Genomic DNA, 23,240 nt, shown 5'->3' on the forward strand with positions numbered 1-23,240 from the left:
AGAGAGGCAGGCAGAGAGAGAGGAGGAAGCAGGCTCCCCGCGGAGCAGAGAGCCCGATGCGGGGCTCGATCCCAGGACCCTGAGATCATGACCTGAGCCGAAGGCAGTGGCTTAATCCACTGAGCCACCCAGGCGCCCCGACATAAGAGACTCTTAACGATGGAGAACAAACTGATGGTTACCAGAGGGGAGTGGGTGAGGGAATGGGCAAAATAGATGATGTGGATTAAGGAATGTACTTGTTGTGATAAGCACTCAGTGACTTTAAAAAAAAAAAAGGTACAGGAGCTAACTGGAAGGAGTTCTCAATTATCCAAGCTAGAACAATTTAAGGAATAAATGGTAGTGTTGGATTGTAACCCAGTGAATAGGTTGAATATTTGTGAGTTCATACTGATCTAAATAATAGTTGAATACATGAATAAATGGGGGTGTGTAGGGACAGCTTTTCCTTTCAGAAGAATTCATATTAATAAATGTATGAAGATTGACTGAAATACAAAATCACCATTAGGCAGAAATCACAAATAATTGTTACAGGCAAGATCTGCCAATGGTTGCCAAAATCAATGGGTGTATGTTTCTGGAAGAAACAAGATGTTTGTATATTCTCAGAGTATTGCTGCCAAGATTTTTTTTAATCACAGAAGGAAAAACTGTTCACAGTTGAGAAAACTTGACAGACTACCTAAGTGACGAAAGCTTGCAACACCAGTAATAAGTCATATCAATGTCATGCACCTCCCTGATAGTGATGTCCTGAGAGGACACACAGCATCACTTTAGTGATATTCTTGCCGGAGGTTCATAGGCTCAGTCCCTCATGAGAAAACATGAGACAAACCAAGTTTGGAGAAATTCTGTTAAATAACTGACCAGTACTCCTCAAAAATGTCAAGATCATGAAAGACAAAGACTGAGGAACTGTCACAGATTTGAGGAGACCAAGAAGATAAAATGATTAAATGCAACGTAGTTTTCTGGATTGGATCCTGCAACAGAAATAGGAATTAGAAGAGAAACTGGTGAAATTTGAATGAGGTCTATAGTTTAGTTAATAGTATTGTACTAATGTTAGTTTCTGGTTTTGAAACCATGGTTATGTAAGTTGTTAACATTAGAGAAGACTATTAAATCATTTATGTCTATTTTCTTGCTGTCTTTGGACCTTTTCTTTACAAAATTATTTCAAGTAAAAACATATGAAATGTTTTGAGCTTCTTGCGTATTGTAAAGCATATTTAATCCATCCATAACTTAATGGAGTTAACTTACATGTACATAACTTACATGTTCTCATCTCCCCCCCTTAGGCGCAGATGGTAGAAAACAATACACTCTTCTTAACTTTTCCTTTATCACTTAACAGTTCATATTTGAGATCACTCCATATTGAAATGTAAAGAGTTTTCCACACTCATTTGCCCTAATATAGTGTCCCTTTGTAAGGGTGTCTTGTAATTTAATTAGGCTCTTATTAATGTTTTTTTTTCCAATATTTTAGAATGGAAGATTTTGGTTACAAAAGTACAATTTTCTTAGAAAACTTAGCAGTACCTGCTTTTAGAAAGAAGAAATTAAATACATTTTTGTATATGTAAAGCACCAGCCTGTTCTCTCATGCATTAAAATATTTTGCTGTCTCTAAATGAGGCTGAGATGTTGATAGGGATCTGTATTTACAGTTTATCATTTTCTTACTCTCCTTCATTCAGGACCACTTTATCTCATTAACTCAACCAGTTGCCTGGAAGAAACACATTTTGATGCTAAGTGTATGCAAATCAATACATAGGTGATTCTCAGATTTGAACAACTCTGTGGATCCTACTTTTGGTGGCTCTTATTTTTGTTGTTGATCCATGGCAGTCTTGTAAAGCATCTGTTATTTCTTAATTTTGATGTAGGTTTTACAGTATACCTGGTTGGACACATTGTTGATAGTCACTAACCACATTTTAAAATCATCACCCTCTTCTTCTTCTTCTGCTTCGTTGCCCTCCTTCTCCTCCTCCAGGAATGCGTTTGGCTCTGGCTGATGCTGGTGACACTGTTGAAGATGCTAACTTTGTGGAAGCCATGGCCGATGCAGGGATCCTCCGTCTGTACACCTGGGTGGAGTGGGTGAAAGAAATGGTGGCCAACTGGGACAGCCTGAGAAGTGGGCCTGCCAGCACCTTCAATGACAGAGTTTTTGCCAGGTAATCTGTCGACTGCAGCCCATGGTACTTTAGAGTTGCCTAGTCCTCCTGCATTTTTAAGTTTTCTTTTTTCCTTTCCTCCTAAAATAAATTAGATGTTAATAATAGCTGCTATTCATTACAATTCATTTTATTTGTTCTAGGTACTCTGCTAAGCACTTTGCACCCATTATCTGATTTTAGCTTCACAGCTTATATGATAAAGCTATTATTCACCCTATTTTATAGTTAAAGAAATTGAAGCTTAGAAAAATTAAATATTTTATTAAATGCCTCAAAGCTAGTAATTTCAGTTGGGGGTTATGAATTTGCTTCTTTCTGCAAAGCCCTTGCTCATAACCACTTTACCATGCTCTCCTGCATTAGAGAAGGACAGAATGGTTAAATGAAAAATAGAAGAAAAAGAGAAATGCCAATTTTTTTCTTTTAAAAAACACTTATCATCTTTGTATCAGGAGCCATCTTAATAACTGCTGTTACAAAGATGAATGGGACTTGATCCTTCACTCTAGTTCAGCAGAAGAAATCACTCATTGAACCCATTGCAAGTGTAGTTATAGGGATGGAGGGAATTCATAGGAGATGGCATGTGCATTCTGGGTTTCTTAAAGAATGGATTTTTACAGGGAGAGGAAAAAGCCATGGAAAGAGATGATATTTATTTGGAGTACAGTATATGGAGGATAGAGTAGATCAGACACATTGGGGCCAGATTAGGCTAAATTGTGAAGGGCCTTTAGTAACAAGAGAAAATGTTTTCAATATTCAATGTCAGTTGTTTAAATGCAGCAAGTAAACTTGACCACCTTTGTTAAGCTGTTTTCATGTTGCATTTTGGGCTTCCTAATAAAGTTTCCATCCAGAAATTTTTAGGCAAGAACATTGTTAACTGTGTTGCGGTTAAGTGGTTTTGTGGTTGAGCAGTCTTAAATGTTTCAGGCGTTCCTGTTTTACTGTTGACTAGTATATGTGGCAGTTTTTTATATCTTTGTGTACTTGCATTTAAACTCAGTAACCTTTTTTTCCCTATTCTATAGTGAGATGAATGCAGGAATTATAAAAACAGATCAAAATTATGAAAAGATGATGTTTAAAGAAGCTTTGAAAACAGGGTTTTTTGAGTTTCAGGTAGGCTCTTCTTTTAGTGGCTATAAAGTACATCAGTGTGGCTATGACGTATTTCACCCTTTTTCCCTCTGCTATAATGTTAATTCATCTAAAGTGGAGACTGAGGGGCGCCTGGGTGGCTCAGTGGGTTAAAGCCTCTGCCTTTTGCTCGGGTCATGATCCCAGGGTTCTGGGATCGAGCCCCGCATTGGGCTCTCTGCTTGACAGGGAGCCTGCTTCCTCCTCTCTCTCTCTCTGCCTGCCTCTCTTCCTACTTGTGATCTCTGTCTGTCAAATAAATAAATAAAATCTTTAAAAAAAAAAAATAAAGTGGAGACTGAAAATATTGCCAAGCAGTTTTTAAATTATTCAGTGAATTGTGGTTTTAAATAATTTTCTTTGATTCTCTGTTGTATTTATTTAATATAAATCTTTCTGTTTCTAGTTCAGCTGTGAGTCAGTAAAGAGGTTAAATCTAAAAGTCAACCACATTTTCCAGGAGAACATTTTTATTTTTTTATTTTTCAAAGATTTTATTCATTCATTTGACACAGAGAGAACCCAAATGGGGAGTGGGAGAAGGAAGAGGGAGAAGCAGACTTCCCTCCTGAGCAGGGAGCCAGACACAGGGCTCTATCCAAGGACCCTGGGAGCATGACTGAGCTGAAGGCAGATGCCTAACGGACTGAGCCACCCAGGTGCCCCCAGGAGAACATTTTTAAATTGATAAAACATAAGGCAAAATTGTAATTGATTACCCCTAGTTTGAAATCAAGCATTTTCTGATGTTTTCCACAAGGTGTCAGTGTTTCCTCTAGTTTGGCAGTTCAAGGGCTTTAAAAAAAAAAGTAGGTTTCCTCAATCAGTTTTGTAAAATATCACATTGGGATTTATGTAACTTGGTTTTCATAGATGTGGTTAAATAAGGGTAAGTGCTGAACATAGCAGTTGTCCTATTTATAGCCTTCTTCGATACTTAGTATCTTTCTTATAGGCTGTTGAGGGTATCATCAGCCCTTAATATACAACTTCTATGTCTGTTAGAAAATGTCTTCTTGGGGCACCTGGGTGGCTCAGTGGGTTGAGCCTCTGCTTCTGGCTCGGGTCATGATCTCAGGGTCCTGGGATAGAGCCCCGCATGGGGCTCTCAGCTCAGCAGGGGGCCTGCTTCCCCCACTCCTCTCTGCCTGCCTCTCTGCGTACTTGTGTTCTCTCTCTCTCTATCAAATAAATTAATAAAATCTTAAAAAAAAAAAAGAAAATGTCTTCTTAAAACATTTTTCTTGAGAGTCATTAATATAAAACCATAATGGGCGCCTGGGTGGCTCAGTGGGTTAAGCCGCTGCCTTCAGCTCAGGTCATGATCTCAGGGTCCTGGGATCGAGTCCCACATCGGGCTCTCTGCTCAGTGGAGAGCCCACATCGGGCTCTCCGCTCAGTGGAGAGCCCACATTGGGCTCTCCGCTCAGTGGAGAGCCTGCTTCCCTTCCTCTCTCTCTGCCTGCCTCTCTTGTGATTTCTCTCTGTCAAATAAATAAATAAAATCTTAAAAAAAAAAATATAAAACCATAATATCCTTTGACAAGGATTGATTTGCATTTAATTGCAAGTTGTTAAAAATGTGGAAAAACCGGGGGCCTGGCTAGCCCAGTTGGTAGAGCTTTTAACTCTTGATCTTGAGGTTGTAGATTCAAGCCCCACATTGGGTGTAGAGATTACTTTAAAAAAATGAAGTAAAACCTTTATGAGAATTCAGTATGGAACTTTGAAAGACTAAAAGCTTAAAAATGCATTAAAATAGAGGCACTGGATTTTTTTAATTTTATTTTAAAGAAGTACGGGGAGAAAAATGGCAAATAATTTCAAATCTTGCAGGCTGCGAAAGATAAATACCGTGAATTGGCCATAGAAGGGATGCACAGAGACCTTGTGTTCCGCTTTATTGAAGTTCAGACACTTCTCTTGGCTCCGTTCTGTCCACACTTGTGTGAGCACATCTGGACACTCCTGGGAAAGGTACCTATATGTGGTTGAGATGTTGTGGGCTGTTTGATTTGGCCTTATTAAATAAATACAGTAATAATGTTACTTAAGAGGAAAAGACTGAAAAAGATACTTCAGGAGTAATGTTGGATCCATCACCTCCTAATTATTACAACAGGTTGCACTGAAGCTACCTCCTGTTTAGATGGACATATTGAGTATGTGTCTTTATTTCTATACACACAGTGGAAGTATTTTGAAACCACGTGACTGCATTTTGTTTACCACCTAATTCTTGTTAGAAAAATGTTAAAATACATTTGAATATATTTTAAAAATACATTTGATTTGAATACTATATAACTAAGACTGTTTTCCAACTGTTAAAAAGGTGAAAATATTGAGAGAGATACAAACGACTGTTAGGAGCAGCTTATAAACAAAGAGGGACGTGTATATTTGCATATATTTTTGTTTTATATAAAATTTCTGGCATATGTAGGGCTGCATATTCAGGGATATTATATTTGCATCCTTATTGTGAGGATAAATACAATTATTTCTCCTAGGGTTGCAGATAAACAGATTGCCTGGTTTAATAATTTCTTTTCATCTTTATTAGCCAGGCTCTTTTGTATTTTTTAACACATGAACACTGTAAAAATATGCTTGTGATGCATATACCGAATGGCTATACTTTCAATAGGATGTATTAATAGGATAAAAACTGAGTGTATATAATTTATGTAATAATGATTAAATTTAGGCAAATTAGCATTACATAATTTTCTTTGAAAGTGAGCATATGTGTGTGGGTATTAATATGCTTGTACAAATGGATGCTAATTAGGAATGTAGAGTCAGACTTCACAGCTTGAATTCTAGGGAACATTAGATCAGGGGCTGTGGAAGTGTGTTATGGGTAGTCAGGTTTGAACTCTGAGCACGCAATTACAGATGGTAGACTTGGTATGGAACTGTAATCATGAACCATAAAATAGTTGCGTGGATTTGAGCCCACTGAACTTTTTTTTTTTTTCCCCTTAAAGCCTGACTCCATTATGAATGCTTCATGGCCTCTGGCAGGTCCCGTGGATGAAGCCTTGATACGTTCCTCACAGTATCTCATGGAAGTAGCACATGACCTTAGATTGCGACTCAAGAACTATATGATGCCAGCTAAGGGGAAGGTGAAGGCATTTTTTTTTTTTTTAAAGGTTGTTGCTTTAAAGTGATTAGTCAGGTAACATTTACTAGTAATGAAAATTAAGACAACTGTCATTCACATGTGTCGGGCTCTCTTCACTGCTAATGCGGTTTTGTAGGATGTGTATGCTTCTTAATGTTAAAGGCGATAGTGGTTTATACCAGGAGAAGGATCTTTCATTTTTGGTGCATACAAGAGTGATAAAATGTTTTTTCCCTTTCTTTTGCCCTGTAGAAGACTGACAAGCAGCCACCTCAGAAACCTTCACATTGCACCATCTACGTGGCAAAGAACTATCCTTCTTGGCAACATACCACCCTGTCCGTGCTGCGGAATCACTTTGAGGTGATGCTCGCAGCAGCTGTTGCACCCGCGTTGTTGTGTGCTGCCTGTGCTGTTGTTGTTTTTAGGATGTTGGCAATGTCTTAGAGAAGGACATGGGCAACTTTGTGGAATTACTCTTAGACATGGAGTGTTTTTTTGTTAGCTGTGCTGGCTCTGAAATGGTTACTGTAAAAGTTGCCGTCTTTTTTATCATTTCTGAAATTTCCATACAACAATATAGTGGATCTAGTCCCACGTAATTAAAAGGTGTGGGACTTTCTCATATGTAGTGGAAATCATGAAGCAAGAGAACCGAGTTTGCCTTTGGGTTTGTTCTGACTTGAACACTGGGATTCATGAAGCCTTCACCTCATTATGTTTGAAAAAATCGAAGCTTGGCTTTTGAGTAATTTAAAACAAAATGGTCAGTTTAATAATTACCCATAGAAACGGGGAGCTCAATGTTTTTGGTTCTGTCAGGTAAGTAGCTGTTAAATTTGATTGTTGTGTTTAAAGGAAACACAATAATTAAGCATAGTTCTAAGTTTTCCTGAAGAAAAAAATCCATCTACCTTTTTTTTCACATTCAAAATATGGAAACAAAGTATATGTTGTGGAATTTTTGCTCAGGTTTTTAAGAGTTATTGATAGACACAAATTGTTAAGGTACACTGAAAGAAGAGGAGAGAGAGAAAAAATAAATTATGGGCAAAGCATAAAGTGATAACTGAAGGGAAAATCCTTAGCCTTGATTTTTGAGAACTTTATTGAGATTTTCTTTCAGAAGTTTTCAGAGTTAATTAAAAAATACTCAGAAAAACTTTTACATTTGGAAATTCAATGGAAAGAGAAGAGTGTTTTTGTATGCCTTGTGAGCTTATTTTTATGGAAAGCTACCTCCTCATTTGATTGTATATAATAGAAATAGAATTCAGAGGCACTTGCGTGCTCAGTTGGTTAAGTGTCTCCCTTCAATTCAGGTCGTGATTGGGATTGAGCCCTGTATCAGGCTCCTTGCTCAGTGGGAGCCTGCTTCTCCCTCTCCCTCTGTAGCTCTCCCTTCTCATGCTCTCTCTCTTTCTCTCTCAAATAAGTAAATTTAAAAAAAAGAAAGAAAGAAATAGAATTTAGTCCTTAGAATTGCTTACAGATTTTGACTTATGGCAAGTGAAAAACTAAAATCCGCTTTTGTGGGTAGAAAAATGATATCATGCCTTTGTGGGTTACATATTCGTAACGCATTTTCAAGGAAGCAGTCGGAGAACCAAATATAGAATGTATGTCCCAGATATTTAAAAATGCATCTTTTATTAAAAACTGCTGTTCTTTTAGAAGTTACAGTTTTTTTTAGTAATTATTTACTAGATACATGGTTTCAGAGTAATATCATCTTTTGGCATTATTTGGAATGATCAGCATTCTTTTAAATTTTTGTTTGTTTTTATCCAAAAGAACGCAAAGAATGTTAGTTTATGATCCAGGAGGATATTCTTAAAGTTGTATGTGGAACCTTTTTGGTGATATAAGGGGAAGGAGTGTTTCCTATGCTCTTCTCTCTTTCATATATATTTTAAAGCAGCACATTGATAAGTGGAGAAAATATATTCCCAGTGTACCTTAGTACAAGTTAGAATTAAAAGTAAACGTTGACTGGAAGTCTTACTATACGTTACTTTTCATTTAGATTCATTCCCAACCTTTGCTTCCATGCCACGCTTTTATAGGGAGAAAATAAGTCACCCAAAATTCTGAGAAGGTCACTTGCTTTATTTTTCACTCTGTCGAAGGGGACAGTTGTGTTTGCAGAAATGAATTTAAATTCAGGCAGCACATTTGGGACTCTGTGCATATTAATGATACATGATACAGGCATTTATTTGTGGCTAGATAGAAGTGATACTATTTTTAACAGGTAGATAGCCAGCCAGAGACTTTTTTCCCCCACATTTGTGGTAATAGTTTATAAGGAAGAGTGTTCAAAAGCAGACATTCTATAAATCTTGTATGATAGTTACACAGTTTCCATTTTGATATCACTAGTGAGTGTTTTTACAAGTTTGGAGACAAACAAGATCTCTGTAAGACTATTTTGTTTTCTTACCCAATAAGATCTAATGTTACAATCCTAGAGTGTAAGAAAAAATTAAATATTCAACAGGATGCCCCATTTTCTCCTTTACCATAAAGAACATTTATCTTTTAACGTTAGAGGAAATGGGAGACTCCCTTCTGTATTACACGTTCACCTTTCACTTCCCTAGGATGCACGGGGCTGTTCCCTGTTCTACTGTTTTCTATCGGACTGGTCGAGGCCACCATTCTGTGTCTGGCCGACTTCCTACGGGCACATCTACTATTGTGCGTTATCTTTAAAATATTTTTCTCCACATTCTTCCCCAATGTTTTTTTTTTAGGCCAACAGTGGAAAATTGCCTGATAACAAAGTCATTGCTAGTGAACTGGGCAATTTGCCAGAGTTGAAGAAATACATGAAGAAAGTGATGCCATTTGTTGCCATGATTAAGGTAAGCTATGGACTTCGTGCAGCTATTACTCTGCGAGTAATGATTAGATAGGATAGCGGAAGGGAGGGGAAAACTTTGGATATAGTCTCTTCCAGGAAATCTGCTAAAAATAGTACTTTTCGATCACTAGTTGTGAGAAATGAGTGATCATTTCGGGGGTTTATCTGTAAAATTGCTGAGTATTTGGAAATATGCATTATGAAAGAAAAACTGATTTAGAATTGTTCACTAAATGAGTCTCTTCATGTTCTACCTTCTTTTCTGTTCGGCAGGGAGGCATATTCTTTTGGCTTACATTGGGGTGTTTTTATTAGATCCTGGTACTGGAACGAAGATATTACAATTTGTATAGGTTTAGCTTAACAGGATAAACATTGTTTATCGTGGTTGGACCAGAGTTTCTCAGCAGTGGTTCTATTGATACTGTGGGCCAGTAGTTCTCTGTGATGGGAGGCTTCCCTGTGCATTATAGGATGTTAGCAGTGTTTTTGTCTTCTACCCACTAGATGCCCATAGAATGTCCTCTTCACCCCCTCAAGTTGGGACAACCAAAACTTCTTCAGCCATTCTTAAATTTCTCTGGGGACGTAATCTGCTCCCACCCCCACCTCTCCCGTTGAGAATCATTGCGTTAGACTCAGCTTTCTTCATAGAAATAACAGATTTATTTGATTTCTTAGAGAAACAGAAAGAAGGCTATATGTTGCATAAGAGCTCAGGCTCTGGGGTCAGACAAATCTTGGTCTAAATCCTTTTTGTCTGTCACTTCTTAGTTTTTAGACCCTCGACAAATCTCTTAAATTCTCTGGGTCACATGGTTTTTCATCTATATGAGGAAATTAATAGAACCTACATTTTAGGAGTGCTGTGAGAAGTAAATTAAATAATACATTTAACACACTTTAATAGTTTCCATCAAAAAATAGACTCAGTAAATGTTTTTTTAAAATGTAAATTTGTCTTTTAGGCTACTAGGAACATAGTGGGTTTTTTTGGTTTTTTTTTACGATTTTATTTATTTGACACAGAGAGAGACAACAAGAGAAGGAACACAAGCAAGGGGAATGGGAGAGGGCGAAGCAGGCTTCCCACTGAGCAGGGAGCCTGAAGCCAAACTCCATCCCAGGACCCTGGGATCAAGACCTGAGCTGAAGGCGGATGGCTGACAACTCAGCTGCCCAGTCGCCCCGTTAGTGGTTATTCTTGTAGTTTAGATTCATTCTTAAATCTTCTGGTCTACAGATGCCTGCCTGATGATGACCAAAACTTTTAGCTCGTCCTATATGGGGGCAAATTGTATTCTTAGGAAAGCTTTTTTGTTCTCCTAGGCCAGAATCAACTCTCTGAGCCTTATGGGTCTTTGAAATTTCGGAAATAATTTAGAATCTTGGATTGACCTACACCAATCAAGTTATAACACATCTGCCGATACCCTCGTAATTCATTGCTTCCCTACTTTAGCTAGTGCCATTGGTCAGAATGCCAGATCCATTGTCAATATGTGGATTCAACAAAATATTTCATTGTGTTTTTTTCCCCCAAGATCTTATTTATTTGTCAGAGAGAGAGAGCAAGAGCGCTCACAAGCAGTGATGAAGGGCAGAGGGAGAGGGAGAAGCAGGCTCCCCACTGAGCAAGGAGCCTGATGTGGGCCTTGATCCTAGGACTCTGGATCATGACCTGAGCCGAAGGCGGACACTTAACGCACTGAGCCACCCAGGTGTCCCAAAATGTTTCAGTTTTTTATTGCAAAGGCAATTCAGTTTGATGATGTACTTTACAGATTCCAGTGAAACTGATTTGAAAAGTTCTGTTGTTAAATGACACAGGATTCAAGAATCGGCTTTTAGAAAACTAGTGTTAGGGGTGCCTGGGTGGCTCTGCCTTCGGCTCAGGTCATGATCCCAGGGTCCTGGGATCGAGGCCTGCTGGGCTCTCTGCTCAGCTGGGAGCCTGCTTCCCTTCCTTTCTCTCTGCCTGCCTCTCTGCCTACTTGTGGTCTCTCTCTGTCAAATAAATAAAATTAAAAAAAAAGAAAGAAAACCAGTGTTAGAACTGGTTCACCAATAATATTTTTTTGTGTGTAATATTGGGGATGTGTTAGGCATATTAATGGTTTGAAACTTTTTTTTTTTTTAATTTATTTGACAGACAGAGATCACAAGTAGGCAGAAAAGCAGGCAGGGGGGGGGGGGGAAGCAGGCTCCCCACGGAGCAGAGAGCCCGATGGGCTCAATCCCAGGACTTTGGGTTCATGACCTGAGCCGAAAGTAGAGGCTTTAACCCACTGAGCCACCCAGGCACCCCAATGGTTTGAAACTTTGCAAAGTGTTTTTTAAATCTGAGAATAAGAAAATGGCTTCTAGGACTTTTTCAAAGAAAAAGAAACAACTTCAACAGTAAATGAGAAGGGGGAATATTAGGAATCATGTGAGGTCACTTTCATATAAGTGCAGCACATTCTATGTAATTAGCAATACTTGTGCTTGTGAACTTGGATCTTGAAGCTCACGTTTTGTTTGGCAAATATTTTGTTTCATGTTCAAGAAAATTAAGAATAAGAAATTGTTTTTCATATGCCACAGGATTATCTCAGTACCCATAAGACTTAGAATTTTTTTTATTTGTAGAAATTTTTTTGTTTATTATTAATTCATTCTTCTCTGAACTAGCTCTAAAGATGTGTTATCTTAGAAGATTTAAAAAAGTTTTATTTCTTTTTGGTTACCTGAAGAGATACTTCTGTACATTTGTTTAATTCCTTGTCAAAGTGAATTTTTTGGGTTTGCATATTAATTCATTCTAAATAAACAGTGATAACATCATATTTCTTTTATAAATGAAAACCTTGTCCTTCCAGTCTTTTCAGTGTTGCCTTAATCTTATCATACTTGAAGTGATAATTATTCTGAGCCAATAATTTCATTAACAAGCAAACACAGATAAGGGAAACCATGAGTCCAAGGCCTTTCCTTTAGCTGTTCAAATTTGAAGATTTTATCAATTGAGAGAAGAATGATTGCTTTGGAGGAAGTGGATTCTTTTCAACATATCATTTATGTGATTTTTGTTTTTCAAAACTTTTGGCTATTAGGAAAATCTGGAGAAGATGGGACCTCGTGTTCTGGATTTGCAATTAGAATTTGATGAGCAGGCAGTGCTGATGGAGAATATAGTCTACCTGACCAATTCCCTTGAGGTAAGACAGGCCAAAAACTTAGTTAACTATAGTAAATATAATCAGTTCTTTCATTTTATAATAAAGCTTTTTGTAAACATCTTCTGTGTTTAGTACCTTTACTAAATACACTTGTCAAAAAATATTTTTGGAGGGAAACAGAATGGGTGGGTATAGAAGTTTCAGGAAGAAAAAATAGTGTGATCTTATTCCATTTATCAATTATTTTATACAGAAAATACTAACGGTATGTGTCCATATTTTTCTCCCAGAATTCTCTTTTAAAAATATGAGGGGAGACCTTATATTCAAATGCGTTAGAAACCTCTCATGTTATGGAAGAATTGCTTCTTTTTTCTCCCTTCGCGTTTATATCTCAGATTTACGGAACTGACTTAATTAGAATCCTTTCTTCATATCTTATCATAGGTCCATGCCTGACGCTGTTTTGTTTTGTTTTAAAGTTAGTAATGTAATGAACACCCATGAATCTTCTAGTCAACTCAAGAACTAAAAACATTACCAATAGCTTTGACTTACCTGGGGAGTTTCTCCCCATTCCATTTTTCTGCACCAATCACTTCATATATAGATTCTAAAAATGTTATCTCAGACAACTTAGGGAGAAGGAAAGAGAATTTGCCCTAGGAAACTGTTAGAGGACTCAAAAAAACTGGTTCTTTTTATAATAAACACAATTTAAAAAATGTAGGTTTAGATTTTGGATAAAGTTGTTCCATGAAATATGGTAATGGAAGAAAGTTACTTCTGAATAAGCATTTTATATTATATAATTATAAATGAGTTAAATAAATTACTAGATATTGGTAGATATTTATTTTGTTTATATTTCTAAATGTTCATATATACTCCTGGAGGTCAAAAAAGTTTTTGAATTTTTTAACTGGGACAATGGGGACCCCTTATATTGAGTGTCATCTTATAATCAGGCATATACAATATGCTACATTTCTGAGTTTTTTCATTTATTCAAGTGAAAGTCTTTTATTAAAAAAAAAAATTAAGCAGAAGTCTTTTATCCTCGGGGCGCCTGGGTGGCTCAGTGGATTAAGCCGCTGCCTTCAGCTCAGGTCATGATCTCAGGGTCCTGGGATCGAGCCCCGCATCGGGCTCTCTGCTCCGCAGGGAGCCTGCTTCCTCCTCTCTCTGCCTGCCTCTCTGCCTACTTGTGATCTCTCTCTCTGTCAAAAAAAAAAAAAAAAAAAAGTCAATTGCCCTTGGAAGCAACAGGACAAAGTGAGACAATTAAAAAAAAAAAAAAAAGAAGTCTTTTATCCTCAAATGCTAAATTTCCGAACTTTATTTACTCAAGCAGAAGCCTTTTATGCTAATTCTCATTTTCTCTTATACCGATTGATAGATGCCAGATTTCATTATAGAAAGTGGTAAACATGGTGATGTAAATAATACTATGAGACGTTTAAGATCAATGTTAAATAATTAATTATAGATTTCATTTTATGTTTGTATTGAAAATAATAAAATTACATGAACCATTTTCTTAAAACTTTAAGGGATTTATTTTTTGGTGGACATTTAAATGATTTAGTCTCTTGCTCTTCAAACAAGGTTTTGCTGTGGGAACATTTGATCCTGAGTTTCAGAGTGCTCTCTCTCACTCCTGTCCTGTGCTTGGCTGGCTTTCTGAAGAATGTGTAGACCATATCGTGTTAAGTGGTGAACCTAGTTTTGCTCTTTGGGGAAGTGAGGTGATGATTAATTTCAATCATATTAAGTGATACTGATGACTTTCATTTTCCCTCCTTCTATTTAGCTAGAACACATAGAAGTTAAATTTGCCTCCGAAGCAGAAGATAAAATCAGGGAAGACTGCTGTCCTGGGAAACCACTTAATGTTTTTAGAACAGAAGTAAGTTGAAAGAATCTCACTGAATCATTGCACTTTACAGCTAGAAGAGACCTTAGATGTTATATCCAAACCCATCGTTTCAAGATGGAAAGAAGTGAGATGCAGAGACTTGAAGTCATTGCTTTGGTATAGGCCACATAATTTGTTATGATGAAGCTGAGTTTGAGCTCTTCCCTGGTTGGCACTCTGCTCACTTTACTTTGCTCTTATGGGTGGCATCAGATATTATCTGTCGGTTTAAAAAGAAAAATAGGATTTTCAAAACCTGATTTTTTTAGCCTGTTTTTCCTTTTTGAATTTTAATTCCAGTGCAGTTAATACATAGTGTTGTATTAGTTTCAGGTATACAGTATAGTGATTCAGTGATGCTATACATTACTCACAGCTCATTGTGATAAATGTACTCTTAGTCCCCTTCACTTCTTTCACCCATCCCCTCACCATGTCCCCTCTGGCAACCATCAGTTCTCTACAGTTAAGAGTTTGTTTTTTGGTTTGTCTCTTTTTAATTTGTTCATTCATTTCTTAAATTCCACACATGAGCAAAATCATATGGTATTTGTCTTTTTTTTTTTTTAACTGACTGACTTCACTTAGTTATACTCTCTAGATCCATCCATGTTGTTGCAAATGGCAAGATGACATTTTTTATGACTGAGTAATATTCTATTGTGTATATATGTACCACATCTTCTTTATCCATTCATCAGTTGATGGACACTTGGGCTGCTTCCATAATTTGGCTGTTGTAAATAATACTGCAGTGAACATAGGAGTGTGTATATGCTTTGGAATTAGTGTTTTCATTTCCTTTGGGTAAAATATCCGGTAGTGGAATCACTGGATCATATGGTAATTTGATTTTAAACTTTTTGAGGAACTTCTGTACTGTTTTCTAGAATGGCTGCAATAGTTTGCATTCCCACCAACAGTGCACAAGGATTCCTTTTTTGTCCATATCCTCACCAGTACTTGTTTCTTCTGTTGTTGATTTTAGCCATTCTCACAGGTGTAAGATAGTTTCTTTTTGTGGTTTTGATTAGCATTTCCCTGATGATAAGTGACGGTGAGCATCTTTTCATGTGTCTGTTGGCCATCTGGATGTTTTCTTTGGAAAAATGTCTATTCATGTCTTCCGCCCATTTTTAATTGGATTATTTATGTTTTTAATTGTGGTAATTATTTCTATTGAGTTGTATCAGTTCTTTATCTGTTTTAGGTACTAACTCTTTATCAGATAGGTCATTTGCAAATATCGTCTCTCATTCCATAGGTTGCCTTTTAGTTTGGCTGACTGTTTCCCTCCCTGTAGAAGCTTTTTATTTTGATGTAGACCCAGTAGTTTTCTTTTTGCTTTTGTTTCCCTTGCCTCAGGAGACATACCTAGAAAAATATTGTTACAGCTGATGTCAGAGAAATTACTGCTTCTTCTCTTTTCAAGGATTTTTATGGTTTCAGGTCTCACATTTAGGTCCGTAATCCATTTTGAGTTTATTTTTGTGTCAAAACCTGACTTTTATTAAAAAATAGAATGAAATGTAAGACTTTTTTTTAAACAGTGAAGAGGAGCTTTCATACTTCAGATGAGACTTGGTTTGATAATGTTATTCAAGACTTTCTGGCTCCTGGCATAAACCAGATTGATGAATCATCTTACACTATACTAGAAATACTTTTTTTCCCCTAATTTTTTTTGGCCAGTATTGGTGAAGATAAGCGGGTTTTGGAGTTTTGGAGTTTTGGGAGATTCTCTTTATTTAGTCTCAAAGAATCTGTTGCCCAATGGAGTGCAATTATAAGACTCCATAAAATGCCCTACTTTTCTTGAGAAGTGGAGGACTTATAAGTATCCTATTACTTTTGCCATATTTAATTGAAAATGCAACAAAGAGGAAAAGCCTATAAGGTAATCACGGTCATGAATATCTGTTGAATTTATCATTGTGTTATGAATACACTCATTACATTAGAATATGATGGCTTTTTAAAGTGCAGTCCTTTGGCTCATGGATAGGTACATGAAATAGAGTTCCCTGTACAAATGTTTCTTTTTTTTTTTAAGATTAATTTATTTTGGGGAGTATGCGCATACATGCATGTGCAAGTGGGGTAGGGACAGAGGGTGAGAAGGGAGGGTCAGAGGAAGAGTAGACTCTCCGCTGAGCACAGAGCCTGACCTGGATCTCCATTCCATGACCCCGAGATCACAACCTGAGTTGAAATCAAGAGTCAGGTGCTTAACTGGATGAGCCACCGAGGTGCCCCACAGATATGTTTCTTTTGAACTACATATTCAAATGTTCTATTAAGCTACTATGTCTTCAAGTCTTCCATAAGACTTAGTTGACTTTTTCCACTTAAAATAATGAGCAGAGTCTTTGACTATGTAGCTTATATAATGTAGGACATAGTATGACATATAACTGTTTTTTTTTTAAATTAACATATAATGTATTATTTGCTTCATGGGTACAGGTCTGTGAATCATCAGACTTACACAATTCACAGCACTCACCTCCCCAATGTCCATAACCCAGCCACCTTATCCCTCCCCTCCAACTCCTCATATAACTGAGTTTAATCCTGCCCGTGCCTCTTATTGACTATGTGACCTTGAAGTACTTTTTTAAATGTTTCTAGTTCTCAGGTTCTCACCTGTGAAAGGGGTTTTAAAGAGCTACCTTGCAGAATATAGGAATAATGTCTATAAAATGGTTAGTACAGTGCCTGGTACATAGTAGAAATTCAATAAGTGATGGGAGTTGAAGAAGAGAAAATATAAGTACTGTTGTTATCCATCATTAGTATTGGTATATGTACTCAGAGTAGTTTTTATCTAGCATTTGGTTGTAAGCATGAGTTTTTGTACATTTTTTTTCTTCTATACTTGAGTATCCCTTGGTCTTGATTTTAGAATACCAGAATTAAATTTTTCCTTGGGCATTCAAAATTTAGCAGAGATTTTCTCTCCCTCAGCAGTATTCAAGTTTGATTTTGCATAACAGTCATTTTTTCTTTATTTTCCTAGCCTGGTGTGGCAGTTTCCCTAGTGAATCCCCAGCCATCCAATGGCCACTTTTCAACCAAAATTGAAATCAGGCAAGGAGATAACCGCGATTCTATCATCAGGCGTTTAATGAAAATGGACCGAGGAATCAAAGGTAAATGATTTCCCTGAAGTGCACATTTGGCAGTAGTTTGTGGATACGATGAGATCTAAGCAGAGGGGAGAAAGGAGAGTAACTGGTCTGCTTAGGGACAGCAGTGTCATGTTGTGCAAAGAATATTGGACTCAGACTCGGGAAGCCTGTATTTTCTTTGGGACATTGTGGGTGTGTAGCTTGGCGATTTGGCCATGTCTCTTAAACTTTAAACAGTTCTCTCTTTCAGTAAAATGAGGATGGTGGATTAGATATTTTTCTAAGTCTCCATCTAGCTTTCAAATTGTAACAAGCAATTCCTATCTCTTAGCGGTTTTTATACTGAAGGCACACATATACTTAATATTTTAAACTAACCTGCCTACTAGGTCTGTTCCTGGGGAAGGAAGAGAAATAGTAGAAACTTGTTGAGTGTCTGCCAGGTATTAGCCATTTAATCCTTTAACTGCCCTAGAATGCAGAGGGTATTATCATTCCCTTTTTTTTTTTTTAAGATTTTATTTATTTATTTGACAGATGGAGATCACAAGTAGGCAGAGAGAGAGAGAGCAGGGGAAGCAGGCTTTCTGCTGAAGCAGAGAGCCTGAAGCGGGACTTGATTCCAGGACCCTGGGATCATGACCTGAGCCAAAAGCAGAGGCTTTAGCCCACTGAGCCGCGCAGATGCCCCTTAGTATTCCCTTTTACTGATGACATGGAACTCAGAAAAACTAAATGACTACGAGATTTCATTCAGGTAGTAAATCCTGGAGCTGGAGTTCAAATTCAGGTCTTTTTGACTCCAAAGCTTATATTCTTTCTTCTAAATAATGTGCTTCCAGGGGCGCCTGGGTGGGTCAGTTGTTAAACATCTGCCTTCAGCTCAGATTGTGATCCCAGGGTCCTGGGATCGAGCCCCGAATCAGGCTCCCTGCTCAGCGGGGAGCCCACTTATCCCTCTCCCATTCCCCCTGCTTGTATTCCCTCTCTTGCTGTCTCTCTCTCTCTGTCAAATAAATAAAGAAAATCTTTTTAAAACAAACAAAAAAAAGTGCTTCCAGCTCAAATATGTAAATAATCTTAATTTCTTATCAAGATTAAGTCTAGATCTTCCATGATTTGGTTTAATATAATAATTTATAGCTTCTTTTTTTTTTTTTTTTAAATCACTCAGCCAGGTCTGTGGCTGAGCAGGGTGTGAAGGGAGTTAGTGTATCTCTATATTATATTTCTTCCAAATTATAAAGACAAATTAATCTTGAGATTCTCTGTTTTGTATTCTCTCTCTCTTCTTAATGGCAATCATGAGTTGATTGGGTCACATTCTATCAGTATGGAAATTTTCTGAAAAGATTTAGAAATCTAAGACAGTGACCTAATTTATGGAACTATATTCAGGTCAGCAGTATTGCATTAACAGAAGATTTAACATAGCCCTTTGGAATTCATTCTACAGGTAATTTTTGCTCTCTTGAGGTCATTCATGTATCTTCTGTGAACATTTCTTGAAAGACTCTCAGTATAACATATTTTGAATATATGTAGGGACTCCTGTGTAAGTACTATGGCTCCTGTGTAAGTACTAAGGCTTCGGAGAGCTGCAAAATACTGTTTATTCATTAAGACGCTGTGTCTGATGCTGTGTACAGTAAGGGAGATACAGATAAAGTTGATAGCACAGAGAAAGGTGAGATTATTTCTGGCTATGGTGATCAGGAATGAATCATAGAGAAAATGACTGTTTGGATGAGACCTTGGAAATTAGACCTGGGAGGGAGAAGGGGGATGGGCATGTCAGCAGGAGGGATGCTCTTATGTGTTTCTGTGTAGCAGCAGCTATTAGGGCTAGGGATTTTTCATTTGTAAACATTTTTTTTTAATTGTGGTAAAATACATATAAAATGAAATTAACCATTTTAGTCCTTCTTAAAGGTACAGTACACTGGCATCAAGTACATTTACATTGTTGTACAGCCATCACAATTATTCACCATCCCACACTGAAACCCTATGCCCATTAAATAACACCTCCCTATTCTCCCTTCCTCTAGTCCTGGTAGCCACTGCATGTTCTACTTTTTGTCTCTTTACATTTGACTATTTTAAGAACCTTGTATAAGTAGAATCATGAAATAATGAATAAGTGGCTTATTTTGCTTAGCAAAATGTCGAGGTTCATCCACATTGTTATAGACCTGTATCATATGCCATCCTTAGAACTTAGAGGCCACAGAAAGCAGAACTTGAAAACTTTGAAATATGCATGTACAGGAAGCCGTTTTGTGGCCTTCCATTTGACTGTTTTATATAGCATGTGTTCGGTCCTGAGAAGATTTTGTAATAGGAAGAACTCTTATCTTTGAAGAACATTATGGTGGCTTTTATTTATTTATTTATTTTAAATATTTTATTTATTTATTTGACACAGGGAGAGATCACAAGTAGGCAAGAGAGAGGGGGAAGCAGGCTCCCCGCCGAGCAGAGAGCCCAATGTGGGGTTCAGTCCCAGGACCCTGAGATCATGACCTGAGCCAAAGGCAGAAACTTAAACCTCTGAGCCACCCAGGCACCCCTTATGGTGGCTTTTAAAGAAAATAGATAGTTCTGTGGACTCACTGGGTAGGATTATTATGAAGTTGTAGCATGTGAGAGGATGTTTTCCTAGATTGGAAATTGTATTTTGTAATGTTACAACTGCCTCCCTTTTAAATGTGCTGAGATCCAGGACTGACGAGGTTCTTCGGAATTGTACTGAAATGTGTTTTCTGTATCTTGTCTTTTTTCACTGAGCCTCTGGCATAATTCTTACATCCTTTGTCATACTAGCTGTGAATAATATTATCGTAAAGTACTTTAAGTTTGATGTTCATAGCTGCTGTGAATTTTCAAAAACGGATAGAAATGTTAGGATGGGATTTGAAATTGATATTCCTTCAAGTATCTGCAGAAGAGCGCTAACCTTGAGACTTCTCCAAAGCCCTCAGGATGCTTTGATATCTAAGGGGGCTAAGTATATTGAGTGGATGAGATGGGAAGAGAGTGAAATTCAATAATGTATTTCTCAGTCTATTTGCTGCAATAGCCAGTAAGTCGTCCAATTAGTGCCAATTGCATTGAAGATGATTATGATCTAGGTCCAGGAGGAACTGGAGTGAAACCATCATTTCTCTCCACAAAGGCCACTGAGCATCTATTTGATGATAATGACTTTAGATCACTGCCAGCCTGTGCCATGTATGAACTGATAACATGGAGGTGAAAGGCTGCATTTCACAGTATCAATCCCTAGGGACTTTCAGTCACTCTCATCTTTTCTGTAAGTGCCTTAATTCTTGTGTAGTTGCAGACTTAAATTTCTACATTTCCAGTGATGAGAGAGGTCTGGAGTAAGAAAAGAGAGTAAAATACTAAGAAAGCTCTAAGAATTATTGGCAGTAATGAGCTACGTGGTGAAACATCAAAGCAAATATGTTTTGTCACTTAGATTGCTGATTGAGTATTAAGTCTTCTTTGAAATAGTTTGATTCAGATTTGCTGGGAATGATAAGAGAGGTCTGTTTCAGAGAGGAAGGGGGAGAGAGAGAGATAGAGAAGGATAGAGAAGGAGAGTGAGAGAGGGAGGGGTGTGGGGGGTGCAGATCTGCAGTAAAGGCCTCATGCATAAAATCTGCTGGCAGAACTTCTCACTGCTTCCATAGCAAAATATTTAGTATCACCAGTGTGCGTGTTGAAGTGTAATAGCTGTTAAAATGAATTGTATTCTCTCCCCGAAATAAGACTCTTTAGCAGGGTTTGCCTTCCTGGTAGTCTCAGTAATTATTCTGTAAGCTTCAGTATCCCCACGCTAAACTTGCAGTCTTTCGGTCTTTGTTTCCCAAAGAGAATATAATGCCTGGATAACTTGTATTCCTGGCATAGCCACCAGCTGCATTAATGTCTGCTTTTATCTCTTATCCCTCTCATGCTAAGCTTTATACTCTTAAGGCAGCATGAGGGAGTGTGGCTCACGGACCACCTAGCAATCTGCTTTAGAAAGGGGTGGGAACTAATTCAGGAAATAACTTCTATTTCTGCGGATCTGGTTAAGTATAACTAGCCATGCTACACTCAGAATGAGATTTAAACCCAGAATCAGCATTGGTAGTCATTTACGATGTTTTTCTACCATATAAAATAAAAGCATTTGATGTCAGGGTGTCTCAGAATTGCTGAAATAAATAAATTTTTTTCAGGCTCAGTTGTTGGCAGGATTGTCGGATCATAAATTTGTTCAAGGGACAAGTGCTTTCTTTGCCAGGAGCCATCTTATCAGCTTGCACAAGAGCGGATCAGGAAAATCTCAAGCAGGGCAGGGTTGGAGCTCATCCAGAAGCTCAAAACTCAGAAAGCTGTGCCCTTTCCCCTGTCCTTCTCCGTCTTCTTGTCTCTCATCAGCTTGGTAATACAAACACTTTTCATCCTTGGAGCAAAACAAGGAACTGGTAGTGCTATTTCTTAGAGTAGTAATTCTTTTTCTAGAAGTATCTTTTGGAAAAGAGCTACAACTCTTGCAGTTTTAATATGTTCCAGGAACCAAGATAAGAAAGAGAAAGAAGTTTTAGACTTATTGATATTTTGAAAAGTGGTTAATTAAAGTGTATAAAAGATGCTTTGAGAAACCATATAGGATAGTGTTCAAAAATATACTCAATCCTTCCTCTTGGTTTATCCTTCAAGGTCATGTGTTACACAGAATCACTGTCTCTGAATCTTTGATGTGGGTAGAAGCCACAGGAGGAAGATTGGCTAGATATAGCTCTGCTTTCTGAGACTGAGCCTTATTTTAATAATCTCCTGAAAATATCTTTAATAAACAACCAGTGTGTTTAAAGCTTGAATTGTCAGGCTCAGGCATGGGATTGAGGCAGTGACTGTAATTAAATGCTCATATTGATCATTTTTTTTTGCTATAGACCTTTCTAAAGTGAAGCTGATGAGATTTGATGATCCACTATTGGGACCTCGGCGAGTTCCTGTCCTGGGAAAAGAGCACACTGGAAAGACCCCCATTTCTGAGCATGCTGTTTTCCATGTGGACCTCATGAGCAAGAAAATTCATCTCACTGAAAATGGGCTAGGGGCAGATATTGGTGATACAATTGTCTATCTGGTTCATTAAACTCATGCAGATTGGAGATACATCCTGGTTTCTGGGGATGTGACTATTCTGTGTCTACAGATTGGATATAAGAACCGTAGGCTGGACTTGAATAGACTTCATTTCTAACCATCAAATTCTGTAATCATAGTTACACCAGGTCGTCTTGGATTCCTGAACCTAATAAAAAAATTTTTTTTTCATTCTTGGGACTTCTGAGAGAAGTAGTTTATACCATAGTCGTTTTTTGTTTTGTTTGTTTTTGTTTTTTTACAACCAATGGTATTTCCCAGAAGCTTCTAATCTTTCAGATTAACACAAAAATGTCACTGTGTTTCTTTCCCAGGTGTACTTTATACTACTTATGAAAGCTAAGGATCATCTAACAACTTTTTATATTATACCATTATGGAGTTGGTTATATTTCTTTTTTAGAAAGAAAAACTGAATTAGACAGCTAGTTTTACTTTTTAAAGAACAGAACTCTTCATGATGATTTAAGAAAATACATGAGAATATTTTGTCATAACAAGTATTTTGTATAAAG

At 37.4% G+C, this 23,240-nt stretch overlaps 1 protein-coding gene across 1 annotated transcript in view; it reads left to right on the top strand.

Annotated features, from left to right (window-relative positions):
* LARS1 (leucyl-tRNA synthetase 1) overlaps nt 1–22,912 on the top strand; it is a 71,413-nt gene extending 48,501 nt beyond the window's left edge. Inside the window, exons 23-32 of the mRNA XM_045999761.1 lie at nt 2,018–2,201; nt 3,239–3,329; nt 5,184–5,324; nt 6,341–6,481; nt 6,733–6,843; nt 9,237–9,347; nt 12,442–12,546; nt 14,321–14,416; nt 17,445–17,577; nt 22,509–22,912. Coding sequence (XP_045855717.1) covers nt 2,018–2,201; nt 3,239–3,329; nt 5,184–5,324; nt 6,341–6,481; nt 6,733–6,843; nt 9,237–9,347; nt 12,442–12,546; nt 14,321–14,416; nt 17,445–17,577; nt 22,509–22,714 — 1,319 coding nt within the window. The 3' untranslated portion in view covers nt 22,715–22,912. The remainder of the gene's footprint in view (nt 1–2,017; nt 2,202–3,238; nt 3,330–5,183; nt 5,325–6,340; nt 6,482–6,732; nt 6,844–9,236; nt 9,348–12,441; nt 12,547–14,320; nt 14,417–17,444; nt 17,578–22,508) is intronic.
* Nucleotides 22,913–23,240: the final 328 nt, after the last annotated feature.

The sequence above is a fragment of the Meles meles genome, chromosome 3 (assembly GCF_922984935.1).
Source record: "Meles meles chromosome 3, mMelMel3.1 paternal haplotype, whole genome shotgun sequence".
NCBI classification, from domain to species: domain Eukaryota; kingdom Metazoa; phylum Chordata; class Mammalia; order Carnivora; family Mustelidae; genus Meles; species Meles meles.